The sequence below is a fragment of the Rhincodon typus genome, chromosome 10, assembly GCF_021869965.1.
Source record: "Rhincodon typus isolate 14 chromosome 10, sRhiTyp1.1, whole genome shotgun sequence".
Classification (NCBI taxonomy): Eukaryota; Metazoa; Chordata; class Chondrichthyes; order Orectolobiformes; family Rhincodontidae; genus Rhincodon; species Rhincodon typus.
Window position 1 is genome coordinate 60,763,081 of NC_063341.1, and position 13,449 is coordinate 60,776,529.

The 13,449-nt window shown below is 40.1% G+C and overlaps 1 protein-coding gene across 2 annotated transcripts in view; it reads right to left on the minus strand.

The window, feature by feature from the left end:
- Nucleotides 1-7,685: 7,685 nt before the first annotated feature.
- The window catches only part of plppr4a (phospholipid phosphatase related 4a), a 73,913-nt gene continuing 68,149 nt past the window's right edge, over nucleotides 7,686-13,449 (minus strand). For both annotated transcript variants that reach the window (XM_048602278.1, XM_020517449.2), the window contains one exon: nucleotides 7,686-9,026. In XM_048602278.1, the coding sequence (XP_048458235.1) occupies nucleotides 7,686-9,026 (1,341 nt within the window). The remainder of the gene's footprint in view (nucleotides 9,027-13,449) is intronic.

Sequence of the window (13,449 nt, forward strand, 5' to 3'; positions counted from 1 at the left end):
GTGAAATGAAGTCTTAATTCAAAGTGGTGTATGCGAATGTGTGGAAGCTCAGTACTGATGGGCTCCACAGGGAGTGGCAAGAAAGAAAGGAGTTTGGAGGTTCACTGTGTGGGCTTTGATTTCCAGGCCGTGCCAGCAACTCACTGAACCAAGTGCAACCTGCATAGCCTTCCATACTCATGAGGTCATGAATGCGCAAGGGAAATGGAAAATAACTGCTATGACACCCGGAGAATTCAGTTTTGTTTTTGTCTGAGCAAACGGGCTGTACCTTGTGAGCAATGCGAGGACCTTCAAGGAGCAAATGCATTAATCAGGCACTTACAACAGTGCAGCTTGAAGACATCTGTATTCATAAATCTTGACCATATGACTACAAATTGACCGAAGACATCTCTATGAAGTAAAGTAACCACGGGAAACCTTAAAAGTGGCACGTGAAGGCCACCATTCACAAAGACTATCTGAGGTTTCATAGGCTGTATTGGGCACAGGACTAATTCTTCTCACGTTGAACTATAAGTCTTCACCAATATGCACTTCCATGCAGTTCTGCTTTTCTTAGGTAACGTGCTGGAAGAAACAAATAATCTTGCAACACTTACAATCTGCTACTGTAATCTGCAATCTGCATGACTTGGCTTGTGCTGCATTTATTGGAATAATATACCTCTGCCAAAACTTTGTGTAGAGTTATTGCATGGCTCTACTGGTTGATGTCCTCTATGTCTGACTGTACAAAAGAGTATTCTAAACTGTCAAGGGCTGGATGTCTTACAAGGATTGTTACTATGATTGATGACTTTGTTCACAATTCCCTGGTTGAGGCTGAGGGGAGATAGATCGAGACTGAGCATATATATGATGCTGCTCCTTCCATTGGGTTCTGACTGTTTCTAAGTTCTTTCTGAGCATCTCACTATTCTTGGCCAGCAGTGCAGTGGGACATTTGATGAATGGACCATAAGAGTATTCTGCGAATGAAAGAACCATGCACATCATGATTGTCAGCTAACTGCTGGATTGTCTGTGTTTTCCCCACCCATCTTCTGCTCTTTACATTACAGATATTTTTGTCAGACATCAGGCTTCACCCATCCATAAAGCCGCTTTCTAATGCTCAACTTGGGCTACATTTTCAAGTTCAGGAATGCCTAGTGCTTGTGGCTAGCAACTCCTGGATGTCGTGGCCATTCTCTGCAAACCAGTCTTGGTGTTTCCTGGTTGAGTGACTGAGCATCAATTTGCAGGTTCTGATTATAGCAGCCTTGAAGCACCATTTAGGTGTTATGCACTCATTGCATCTTTAGGTCACTGCGAGTTGTCAGGTTGGCAATGCGGTGCTGCCTACTCATTTTTTTGTTATTCTTTCATAAGTTGTGAATGTCGAAAACATTCAAACTTAATGAGACAGACGTTTGATGACCAAATGAGTCAAAGATTGGGGGAGTGGGGGGGCACAATTAAAAATATGTGGAGCTTGACTTCAAGTTAAATCCAAGGTTTGGGTATGGCCTGTCTTTCAGTTCCTTGTGAGAGAGTTGGGGTCTGGTTTTGAAGGGACAGGGAGGGAGGGTCAACGGGGGTAAATAGAACATAGAACAGTACAGCATAACACAGGCTCTTCACCCCACAATGTTGTGCCGACCTATTATCCTACTCTAAGATCAAAACTAACCTGCATACCCTTCATTTTACTATCATCCATGTGCCTATCCAAGAGTCGCTTAAATGTCCCTAATGCATCTGACTCTATTATCACCGCTGGCAATGCATTCTACTCTCTGTGTAAAGAACCTACCTCTGACATCTCCCCTATACCTTCCTCCAATCACCTTAAAATTATAAATAAATAATGGTGGGGGTGCCTTTGAAGTCTACAGGTGATCTCTACAGGAGTTTGCATTCCTCCTTTCCCCGACATCAGCCTGCACAGTAAAGACGCTGGGCTACACACTGGTGTGGGCTCCTCTGACATTGACAAAATAGCAGTAAAGTTGGTATGAGATGCATAGGCTCTTAACAAGCGTGAGGATGGGTTAGTATTCCAGCGTACCCCCCATTGTGAAATGGGAGGCAGGATGGAAAAGTTGAGAAAACTGCGGACAGGCCATAGGCTACATTTTAAAGTTACCCTCCGCCTTCAAATATGTTGGTGAGGGACATAAAATCGAGCTCATTAGGTTAAAGTAAAAATCAGATCAGCCATGTTTTTATTGAATGGCAGAGAAAGCTGGAGTGGAGTATAGGCATGGTAGGCTAAATGGCCTCCTTCTGCACTGTAATAATTCTGTGATATCTCACTTCTGCTACTTTTTCTGATGCTATAATGTTCTTGCAGAAATTTGACTTCCAACACATTGCCAAGATTGTGAAGGCTCTGTCCTGGTGAATTGGCATTGGTACTGTCGAACACAACCATGTTGTCCATTCTTGGCATTACTGCAATTTTACCAAAGTGCCCTTAAGAACATAAGATACAGGAACCCATCAAGTCTGTTCCGCTGTTCGATCATGGCTGCTGTGTTTCTCAACCCCAGTCTTCTGCACTCAATAACTTGGCCTCCAAGCCTTCTATGGCAATGAGTTCCAAAGATTAACCACGCTCTGGCTGAAAAGAATTCTCCTCATCTCAGTTCTAAAGGGTCATCTCTTCACTCTGAAGTTGTGCCTTAGGGACCTAGTCTTTCCAACTGGTGGAAATACCTTCTCCATGTCCACTCTATCCAGGCCTCTCAGCATTCTATATCAATCAGACCCCTCTCATCCTTCTAAATTACATTGATACAGGCTCAGAGTCCTCACACACTCCCATATGGCAAGTTCTTCATTCCCTGGATCATTCTTGTAAACCTCTCTTGACCCCCTCCAGCCTTTCTTAGCTTCAGGGCCCAAAACTGCTCACAATATTCCAAATGTGGTCTGACTAGACCCTTATATGATTTCAGTAGTACATCTCTGCTCTTGTAATCCAGCCCTCTTGAAATGATTGTTGACATTGCATTTGCCTTCCTAACTGAACTTGCATGTTAACCTTAAGAAAATCCTTGCTTTGGTTTGTAATCCCAGAATGCCACTATGCAGGCTGATCTACCAGTGCAATCTGAAGCTGGGCGTCCTAGGCACAGATTCGCTCACAGACTTCCTCCAAGGCCGTCTACTGTCTCTTTCACTAAATAACAGCATTTTTCCACCAGTCATGCTGTAGTCACTGCTTAGCTGTGAGGTAGCACTGCTGAGAAACACTAGGTCAGGCAACAAATGATTGCTTAATTACAACAATGATTAGTTGACATTTATATAAAACATTGCACAGTTTAATACATAAATGTGGTTTAGAATGCTTATTTGGTATTGGCTTTTACTTTTGCATTGTAACTATGTGGAAGCTGTGATTGTCAGTAATGCAGGAAGGGTGAAGCTTAACACCTTCAGAGATCATTGAAGTCTTTCTCTTTTTTCTCCCATTTTCATTTCTAAGGTTTGGACCATGGATTTCCAATAAATTGGCCCAGGTTCACTGCAGTGGTTTGCCTTTGTCTTCTTTAGGGTGTTTGAGCAAAAGACTCTCGCACTCTTACCACCTGTCATTGGGTATATTGGAAGGGTGTACAGGCTGACAAGTAACTTGATTGACCCTGTTGTGTATAATGCCTTCCGTGCTCTAACACGTAAACATCCATTAAATTACATTGAACTGATAAATTTGAGAAGGAAGGGTTTGTGCAAACACCAAAGTTCAGTATATCATGTAAGGCAAGAAATTATGGGATGTATACACCAAAGGCCTCTTTGCTGTTGCAAGTAAAAAGGCCTATACAGCTACAATTATGGCCTTAACATAATTGTTTCTAAACCCGCTCATCTGGGAATGTCTAAAAGAGATGCAAATGCTGTATTCCACTTAAGAAAAAGAAACAAAATTCTAGATTATTCTTTCACTCCTATGGTGAAACAGGATTTCCAATTCATTGGTGATATTGGTGCCTGACCTCATATCTCCCAGAGTTTTCAAAATAGTGGGATGCACCTATCTTGTGCACCCACTAACTGGGCCAGGTGTTGGAAATAGATCAAGGCAGCAGAATATAGCACTAGCCAGCCATTAGTGAGGGGAACTGGTAAGTCTGGCAGAGAAAAAAATTATAATTGGACCTCCAGTAAGTTCACAGAACTTGAAGAAAAATGCTATTTCCAAACTTAAACCTTACACAGATGTTGGTGTAGGTTTCACTTCTGCTCCACAAATTTAAGGCAGTCTTAGATAAGACTAGTACTGCCAAATGAGCCAGTATAGCCTATAAAGATAGTAGCTGCCATTTACCTAGAACACTGAAGTTGGATTTTACTGTAACATTGATCACCCAAACTTGAAGCCTTAATCTTTGAATTTTGCCTGATCTAAACCCACTGTCTGAAGTTAGCTGCAGTGTAAGGTCTTTTTGTTTAGGAGGATAACCAGGGACCCAGGTCCAATTCCACCCTCGGGCGACTGTCTGTGTGGAGTTTGCACATTCTTCCCGTATCTGCGTGGGTTTCCTCCGGGTGCTCCGATTTCCTCCCACAGTCCAAACGTGTGCAGGTTAGGTGGATTGGCCATGCTATATTGCCCATAGTGGCCAGGGGTGTGTAAATTAGGTAGATTAGATATGGGAAATGCAGGGTTACAGGGAAAGGGTAGGGGAATGGGTCTGGGTGGGATGGTCTTCAGAAGGGCGGTATGGACTTGTTGGGCCAAATGGCCTGTTTCCACACTGTAGGGATTCTATGATAATGATAATGGTAACTGGTTGAGTTTTCATCCCCACTGTCTGAAACCATGCAAACTTGGCAGAATTACCAGCTCCCCTTCCCCAAAAATGTGAGAGAGTCCACATTGCTACTTATCTATTGTTAATGGAATAAAACAAGTCATCATCAAACAGCTTGGGTTCGATCTATATGTCCAATATATATCGGTGCACGTGCCATACGATATCCACTAATGAGACTTGTACAGTGATAGAGAATCACAGGGTAGTTGAGGAGGAAAGAAAGTCTTGATTTAGGGCAACTAAATTCTAATAAGAGTACTATTTCTGTCTGAATGGGCCCAATAGATCAAATAAACTTTTCTCATCTTGCACAATTTATGAATCACATTACCTTCTCTGGTCATTTTCAAACAGTATCTGTATGGTACTGACTAACCGTAGCTGTCCTGGGAATGAGATAGTGGGCAGCATCATTGAACTATCGCAGTCCATGTGCTGGTATTCTCTGCAAGTAAGAGTAGGTAAAACCTTTTAAAAAGCCGGTGACATCTTCAGTTCCATAAGTAGGTACAGACAGTTCAGTGGGCTTATACAAATCATCAGTCAGGTGACACAGTTATTGAAAATTTAAAATAACAGATAATGAGGAAAAAGATTGGCAGAAAGATCTTTATTCAGAATTTGGAACATGGAACGCTTTGCTAGAGGGTGTAGTTGAAGCAAAAAACATTGTTTCAAATCCAATTTTAAAAGATACAAATGTACAAGATTCAAGAGAGTGGAATGTGACAATGGGATTAATTTAGACTTTGTGACAATGAGCAAGCACAGATATGATGTGTTACTGCGCCATATAATGTGCTGCAAATGATTTAGACGTTGTTATTTTTTTCCTTTCTGATTTTGAGTTTCGCTGATAAAATTGTGACAAGATAAGGTATAATCATCTAAAAAGTGCAAACTAATAGACTAGAATAGAAGTAGAGAATAAAATTATACTGTAGGGATCTTGGATTTTGTTGGAATTATTGTTGCTGTTTTGGAAGAAGAATACATGTTTGTTTCTAGTTTGGTGTTATAATTAAATAAAAACATGATTTACCTGTATTCACTGCAATTAAGAAACATTTATTTGGCAAATAACCAACACACTTGGGAAAGGTACAGTGTAGATGATATCTTTCAAATATGACAACAGAGCCAACAAATGCTTTTGAACGGAAATAAATTCCAGTATTTTCCCTTGGTTACTTTTCACGAGACTTTTGTATACCACAATTTAAGAATTCGTACACAATAATGTTTTGCACACACTTACTGAACCAGTGCTCATTTTTAAAACACTTCTTGAAGAGATAGTTAAGAGAACACTTTAAACACATTTTAAACACTATACACATCTGTGCATACCTTAGTTAAAAGTTCTTCCCTTTTACATAAAATCACCCATATATAATGTTACTGGGCAAATAAATAAACCTTCAATAAGATATCACAGTTTGTACCAATTAGTAATTATTTACAATTACAAAAATGATGTCACCTGTTAAATAATTCCCTAATAAATATTTAATGAAGGTATTGGTTGCAATGAAAATAAAGTTTAATTTTACCAGCAGTACCGTATAAAAAATACATGCAGGTGTTTGGATTTTCTTCCACAGTCCAAAGCAGTACAGCCACTCTTATGTAGCAGGAACACTACAGCTTTATCTATCCACCATAATACAACATAATTAGGCCGTAATGCGAAGTAAAGGTTCTTAATTGAACCACCGGAATCATTCAAGCCAATAGCTCTTTGAAATTAAATGATTCCCTCAGAGGTTCCTGGCTGTTGTGTACCTAGGTATAAGCTGTATTCAAAAACACGAGTATAAACAAATAAAAACTACATAGTTTTTTTCCTATCATATGGATGTAGGAATAAATGCCCAAACAATTTATTTTAGTAACTTGAAATGTCAGTACTGGGTTATATTTGGCATGCTACTAGGGTTGGAAGGAGTCAGAGATGGAGGAGCAGGAAGAGAGGGCACTGTAGAAATGGCAGCAGAATTGTATTGGACACTTTCCTTTTTAACAATGTAGAAACAGCTTGGTACAAAGTCTGTAACTGATGATTAAAGGCATATTTTATATTTTTAATCGGTTTGAAATACAGCGTTGTAAGCTTACAAAAAAAATGCTGTCTATATCACTTAAAAAACTTTCTTTAAAGGCATGATATCAATGTGCTAAGGCTACAATAGGTATAAAAATCTATGATATAAATAGTGATCAGTAATCAATTACTGTTCATTTTACATTCTGTGAGAAAAAAATCTATTATCTTTAATGTACGTGGTGCACATTTGTATGTATTTCGATATAGTTTGCGTGTAGTTTCTATAAAAGCTACATGATTTTTTTTCGTCTATGTGATCCCCTTTGAAGGAAGCTTTGTAACTAACTAAAACTTTGACTGATAGTTAACCAAGCAATCATTGCAACCCCAGATAATGCTTCACAACTAAAATTACACATAACCCCTCATTATAATTGGATATATGAGCACTATTTAGAGCTTTAATTGTGAAAGAAATTCTAAATTGGTTGTTACAGAACACAGCAATACAGCCAAAGCTTTTTGAAAATAAATAAATAAATCACTCAATGCATGAGTGACATGTTCAAAATGGGAGCAAATGCATTCAAAATTATTGATATAGCAATGTAGCAAATACGTATTTCACAAGGCTCAGGCTTTGCCTGTGTGCTTTTGATTAGTATGTAAAAATATCATATTCATGCAACCATGTTTAAATATCAGTAACTTCTCAATTAATAAACAACGGAATGGCACATTTAAGATGTCTCAATCTATTATCAGTATATACTTAGCATCTGTTTACAATAGATTGTCCTTCAGCAGGCTTCCATGATAAGGATTCATTCTTTGTAAGCCCTGGTGGGTGATGTTCCCTTGTAGAAGATATTTCTTGTACTTTCTGGGCTATTTCCTCTTTCCGGTATTAAAATGATATTCGCTTTCCGCCTGAGGGTTGAATCTCGACTAGATGAAACTGAGTGGGTCTCAGAAGCAGCTTCACTTCCATCCACTGGTGTAACTCTTATGGTAGTAATTCCATGGTGATAGTGTTCACTACTGTCTGGATTGGTTTTCTTTCTTTCAGATGTAGCATAGCTATCTTTTGCTGATTCACTGCTTTCAGAGTCCCTGTTAAGATCATTTAACTCGAATGCTTGGCGAATGCTTCCCTTCTCATGGGATTTCCATTTCCATGATCCACTGCCTTCACTGCCCGATGGTACTTGAACGAGAGGTCTGTTGTTTTCTGGATGAGCTTCTACTCTGACAATGTTACTAGGCTCGTGATCTGTTAGAGCTTTATACCTTATAGAACCTGTGCAGGATACTGTACTCCCATCGGTACTTTTTGGGCTGCTCTGTAACATACCTTGCTGCTTGGACATAGCAATTACCTGCATGATTCTTGGTTGGGTGTTTGCCCTACCAACACCACTCTTCTCAGCTACTTTAAGCCACTTTGATCTGGCTGAACTGGCTTTTGGAGAAGTACTTATGTTCTCTTGGGTTTCTTCGGGTATATGGACCAGCTGTGACGAGCCTGGGCGCGACTGCATGGAAACTCTTGCTCCTCCACCAATGTTACTGGTATTATTGGTTACAGGAATAGTACTAGCTTGAATTTTTAGATACTGGTTGAGTTGTGCCTGTTGGTCTCCGTTTACACCTACTCCCACAGGTTCTGAACTGGATCTCATCTCCATGGACTTTGGAGGTGAGTGACCAGTTTCTGTCTCTATTACTTGTAGCGACAGTTTCCGACTCTCATTCTTGGACTTCCATTGTGACAAGAGCTGTTTAGAACGAGCAGAGTCCATAGAAGCATGAATCGTTGCATTCCTTCTGGCTGCCTCATCCATCGATGATGTGTTGACACGTGGCAAGGTGTTGCTGAAGGTCACCATGTTCTCCTTTGCCATTGGACTGCGGGGAGTAATGATTTCAACGTCAGCGCTTGTTCGTTTTAAGTTTGTAAGGGAGCCGGATTCTCTGTGGTTTCGGTTCAGAATGCTTTCAGAATGGTGGGATGAAATGCCGTCTATGCTACTACCAGTTTTCCCTTGAAGTTGCCTACTGCTTTCCTGGCTGAGGTCTGTCAATGACCTCAAAGGCTCTCTGTGATGGGTCTGGTGGGTTATGCCATCATCACTAGGCTGGAAATTACTCACAGCATAAAGACCCTATTAGTGAAACACAAAATAACATGAAATTAAAACACTTGTCAAGAATCATGCATCCTATGGAATCATACAGCACTAAACGAGACCGTTCGGACCATTTGTCTCTGCTAGGTAACATCAATTTCGCTTCAAAAGTGCTATTTGGCTGTAAAGTGGTTTGTGACATCCTGAGGTTCTGAAAAGCACTGTATAAATGCAACTTTCTCATTTCTTTCTAGCCAACTCAGCCCACTCATCTATTCTTTCCCCACAACCCTGCAAATTTGCCCTGTATAAGGATATAGGCAATTCTCTTTTGAAAATTACAATTGAATCTGCTTTCCTCATGCTATTTGTGTTCTGGATCATAACAACTCATTACATAATTGTTTTAGTCTTACAAACATTTTCAACTTAAAACTTACTTGCAGGTTTCTTCTTAATTGCATTTGTTTTCAATTTAAATTTAATGTGTTTTTGTTTAAAGAAAGAAAATCATCATTTCACTTTTAAGATTGATGTCCCTGTCAGTGCATCAGACTTCTCTTTGGGGCCAGATGAGTTGGAGGTATAGTAGAGATCCTGCCTTCTTTCAGAAAACAACATGGTGCAAAAGAAATTAGGTCAGTCCCTCTGTTTACAGGAATTGGTGAGCTACATGTTGCTCATCCCACCTTCAGTGAAATTGGAATGTGTACTTAAGCCTTTCTCTGGATTTGCATCTTAAGTATTTCATAAGACTGAAGTTCATGTGCTAAGTAGATTTTCTCCACTTCTGATCAAGTAATATTCAGGGACATTAGAAAATTACAGGCAGAAATGTTTGCAATTTGAAGTACCTGGGGGACATACTACCAACTGCATTTTAGAAATCTCAGATTTTAAAGCATTAACATTGTAAGGCATTTTTTAAGGAAAGCTAAATTAGCAATTAATTGGCACCTTTTCGCATATAAGGTACTGGTTTTGAAAGAGGTTATGTTAAATCTGCATTAAGTGCCACCCAATCTCTATATATAATCTCTATCTCTAGACAGCTTTTGTAATTATGTCAAACCAATCAATGTAATTCATACCTTTTACTGCCATGCATTAAATGACATTTTGTCTTGTAAGACAAGTGCCCCTTCTCATCAACAGTGATTTATTCTCTATGGTTGCTAATTAGATAGGACTGCAGACTTAGCACAGAAATTAGGACTGATGAAAGCAATCTACGCCAACCAGAAGCCATCAAGTATGTAACATGGTGATCAGTGGTGTAATCGTGGTATAAGTAACACTTGTGCAAAAGAACCCATTTGCTCCAGGGGGAAGAAAATTCGGAAGACAAGTGAATTTATCGTGTTAAGAACATTACCACTTCAAGATGCTGTAGCCAGTCAGCGGCTGCAGGACAGGCCAGCAGTCACAGCTCCAGAACAAAACCTTTACCACAGGGACTGGTAAAAGGCAAAAGTGAGACAGTGAAGACTACGGAGACAGTAAAACTGATCATACTGGGAAGTGACAGAGTCTTTACAGAAGAAGGATCTGTGGGAGCAAGTTGAAGCTCTTAGGAATCGCTATTAGTTTGGGGAGAAAAATAACTGCTCAATAATGGAGCAAAGGACCAAGTTGCGATGGATAGCAAGTGAAAAGGAGTGCCTACTCTTCAAAATGAGCATCTCGATCATCTAAGTAGTGTTTGTGAGATACATTAATGGCAGTCAGAGCAAGGATCAAAATATTAATTTATACTGAGAATGCAGTATCAGAAAGGTCAGAGTATATTTGAGGCAACAGAAGGACAACTCAAAAGATTCTGAACAGAAACACTAATGGCAGGACATAGTAAGAAGAATTTTAAGGTTGTGGGATGGGTTGGGGTGAGGGGCAGGTAGCAAATGCAAGTTTTTAGTTATATCCCTGATATATTTAAATTTTAATTATGGGGAAAAAAGTTTGTGGGAGGATGTTGTATAAATAAGTGGTTCTGAAAGAATGAATATTGAAGTTGCACTAAGTTCCATCCATCCTGTCATAGTCTTTGGATAGAGAAGAAGCAGTCGAGAATGAAGTCCTGATGGAGACAAATACGTATCTGTTCCTGAGAGCCTTTGTAATTATGCCTAGCTGCGCAATGTAAATTGTACTTACTGTTGTCATGCGATTAATTACATCTTGTTATATATACAAGGGCCCATTTTATTAAGATTCAATAGGGACTTATCCTTTACCAATGTAAATTAGATAGGCCTTTAGACTCAGCATAGAATGGGGATGGGCAACAGAGAAGGCTATAATGCCTGACTGTCTGCCCTCTTTTGGAGTAATGTGTGTGCTTGGGTGTCATTGAGAGAGTAAGTGCTGGCTTGATAAAAGTCATAGAGACTGATGGGCACTGCAAGGACAGGAATGCATCATTACCCTGGGCAACCTCATTTTGATTAAGTCAGTTTTCATTCACATTTATAAGCTTCCATTAACTGTTAGTTTGTGTTTTTGTTACAGTGCCCCATCAGACCCTATTTAACCTGATTTTAGAGTTATTTCAAAAAGAGCAAAATGGGGGATGAGAGTTCTTGTGGCACAGTGGTTGTGTCTCTCCCTCTAAGCTAGGTGACACGGGTTCCATTCACACCTGCTCCAGAGGTGACTAGTTGAAGAATATCTAGAATAGAGAGTAGGAGCTCTTGTGGTGCAGTGGTGGTGCCCCTACCTCTGAGCCAGAAGACCTGTGTTGACAAAACAATTCTGGATCAGAAAGTCCAGGTTCATGTCCTACCTGCCCCAGGCCTGTGCCATAACATACCTGAACAGGTTGATTTAAAATTATTTGGAACAGAGGATCTTGTGCTGCAGAAGAACTGTCCCCACCTCCAGAAGGTTTCGAGTTCCATGTTCAAGTCCTGTCTGTCCTAGAGCTGCATTATAACATGTCTGAACAGGTTGATTTAAAGAAATAGGATTGGGGTCAGCATTTTACCCTAACCACAAATTGTCAGTCTTTGGTACTGTAACATTTAGCACCTTTTACAACCTCAGAATGTTCCAAAAGACACAACGTACTTTTGAAGTGTAATCACTGTTGTACTGGAGATAACACAGCAGGAATATATTCTCTTAATGATCCTGCAATTAGCAACGTGATTATAATTAGCTCATCGGCTTGGATCGAGGGGTAAATATTTAGAAGGACATCAGCAAGATCTCGATTGTTTTCCTTTGAAAGAGTTCTTGGGATCTTTTAGACCACCTCCAAAAGCAGAGTAAGAACCTTAGCTTCTAGTACCTCATTTGAAAGGCAGCCCTTCAACAGTGCAGCATTCCATCAACTCTGCGTTGGAGTGTCAACCTAGATTTTTATGTGCAAGCTCCTTGAGTAGGATCTTTTGATTCAGAGAGTGAGGGTGCTACCCAGTGAGCTACAATTGGACAGTTAGGTACAGAACTAAAAACTGTTTCAACTTCTTTTGGTACTTCCTGACATTCCGTTACCTTTATCTTAAATCTCTTGTTGGATGTAGGCCAGAAAGCATGACAGGTTTTACTGCAGCATTTCTAACAGCAGCACTGCACATAAATGACAGATCTTTGTCTTCAAAGTTAAGTGCACTCTAGCTGGACCAACAACTAAAGCAATGGTCAAATTATCCTGGGGTAGGATACCATAGCACAAAGCAGATTATCAGATAGTGTCAAATTCCTTGCTACAGCATTAGTGGGTCACTCCAACAAATTACACTTGATTTATTATATTGTTTGTGTCCCAGTTGGTTAGGACAAAATATTACCAAATAAAATGGTGACCACAACTGTGTGAGTTAAGAATGCTGCCACAATATTGACAGAGTGTTATGAGCTCAGTTGGACATCTAAATATGTTAATTTTTGATGCATTTAATACAGGATATTGCCAAGACGGGAGGGTTTGAGTTATAAGGAGAGGCTGGATAGGCTGGGACTTTTCTCACTGGAATGTGGGCGGTTGAGGGTTGACCTTAGTGAGGTTTATAAAATTATGAGGGGCATAGATAAGGAAAATAACAAAGGTTATTTTTCTGAGAGTAGTGAAGTTCAAAACTAGAGGGAGTATTTTTAATGTCGGGGGGAAAGATTTAAAAGGAAGCTGCATGGCAACTTTTTCACACAGAGGGTGGTTCATGTGTGAAATGTACTGCCAGAGGAAGTGGTGGATGCAAGTAATGCATTTAAAAGACATTTGGATACGTACATGAATAGGAAAGGTTTGATGGGTATAGGCCAAACACAGACAGGTGGCCAAGCAGCATCATAGGAGCAGAAAGGCTGACGTTTCGGGCCTCGACCCTTCATCAGAAAAGGGGGAGGGGAAGGGGGTTTTGAAATAAATAGGGAGAGAGTGGGAGGCGGATAGAAGAAGGATAGAGGAGAGGATAGGTGGAGAGGAAACAAACAGGTCGAAGAGGCGGGGATGGAGCCA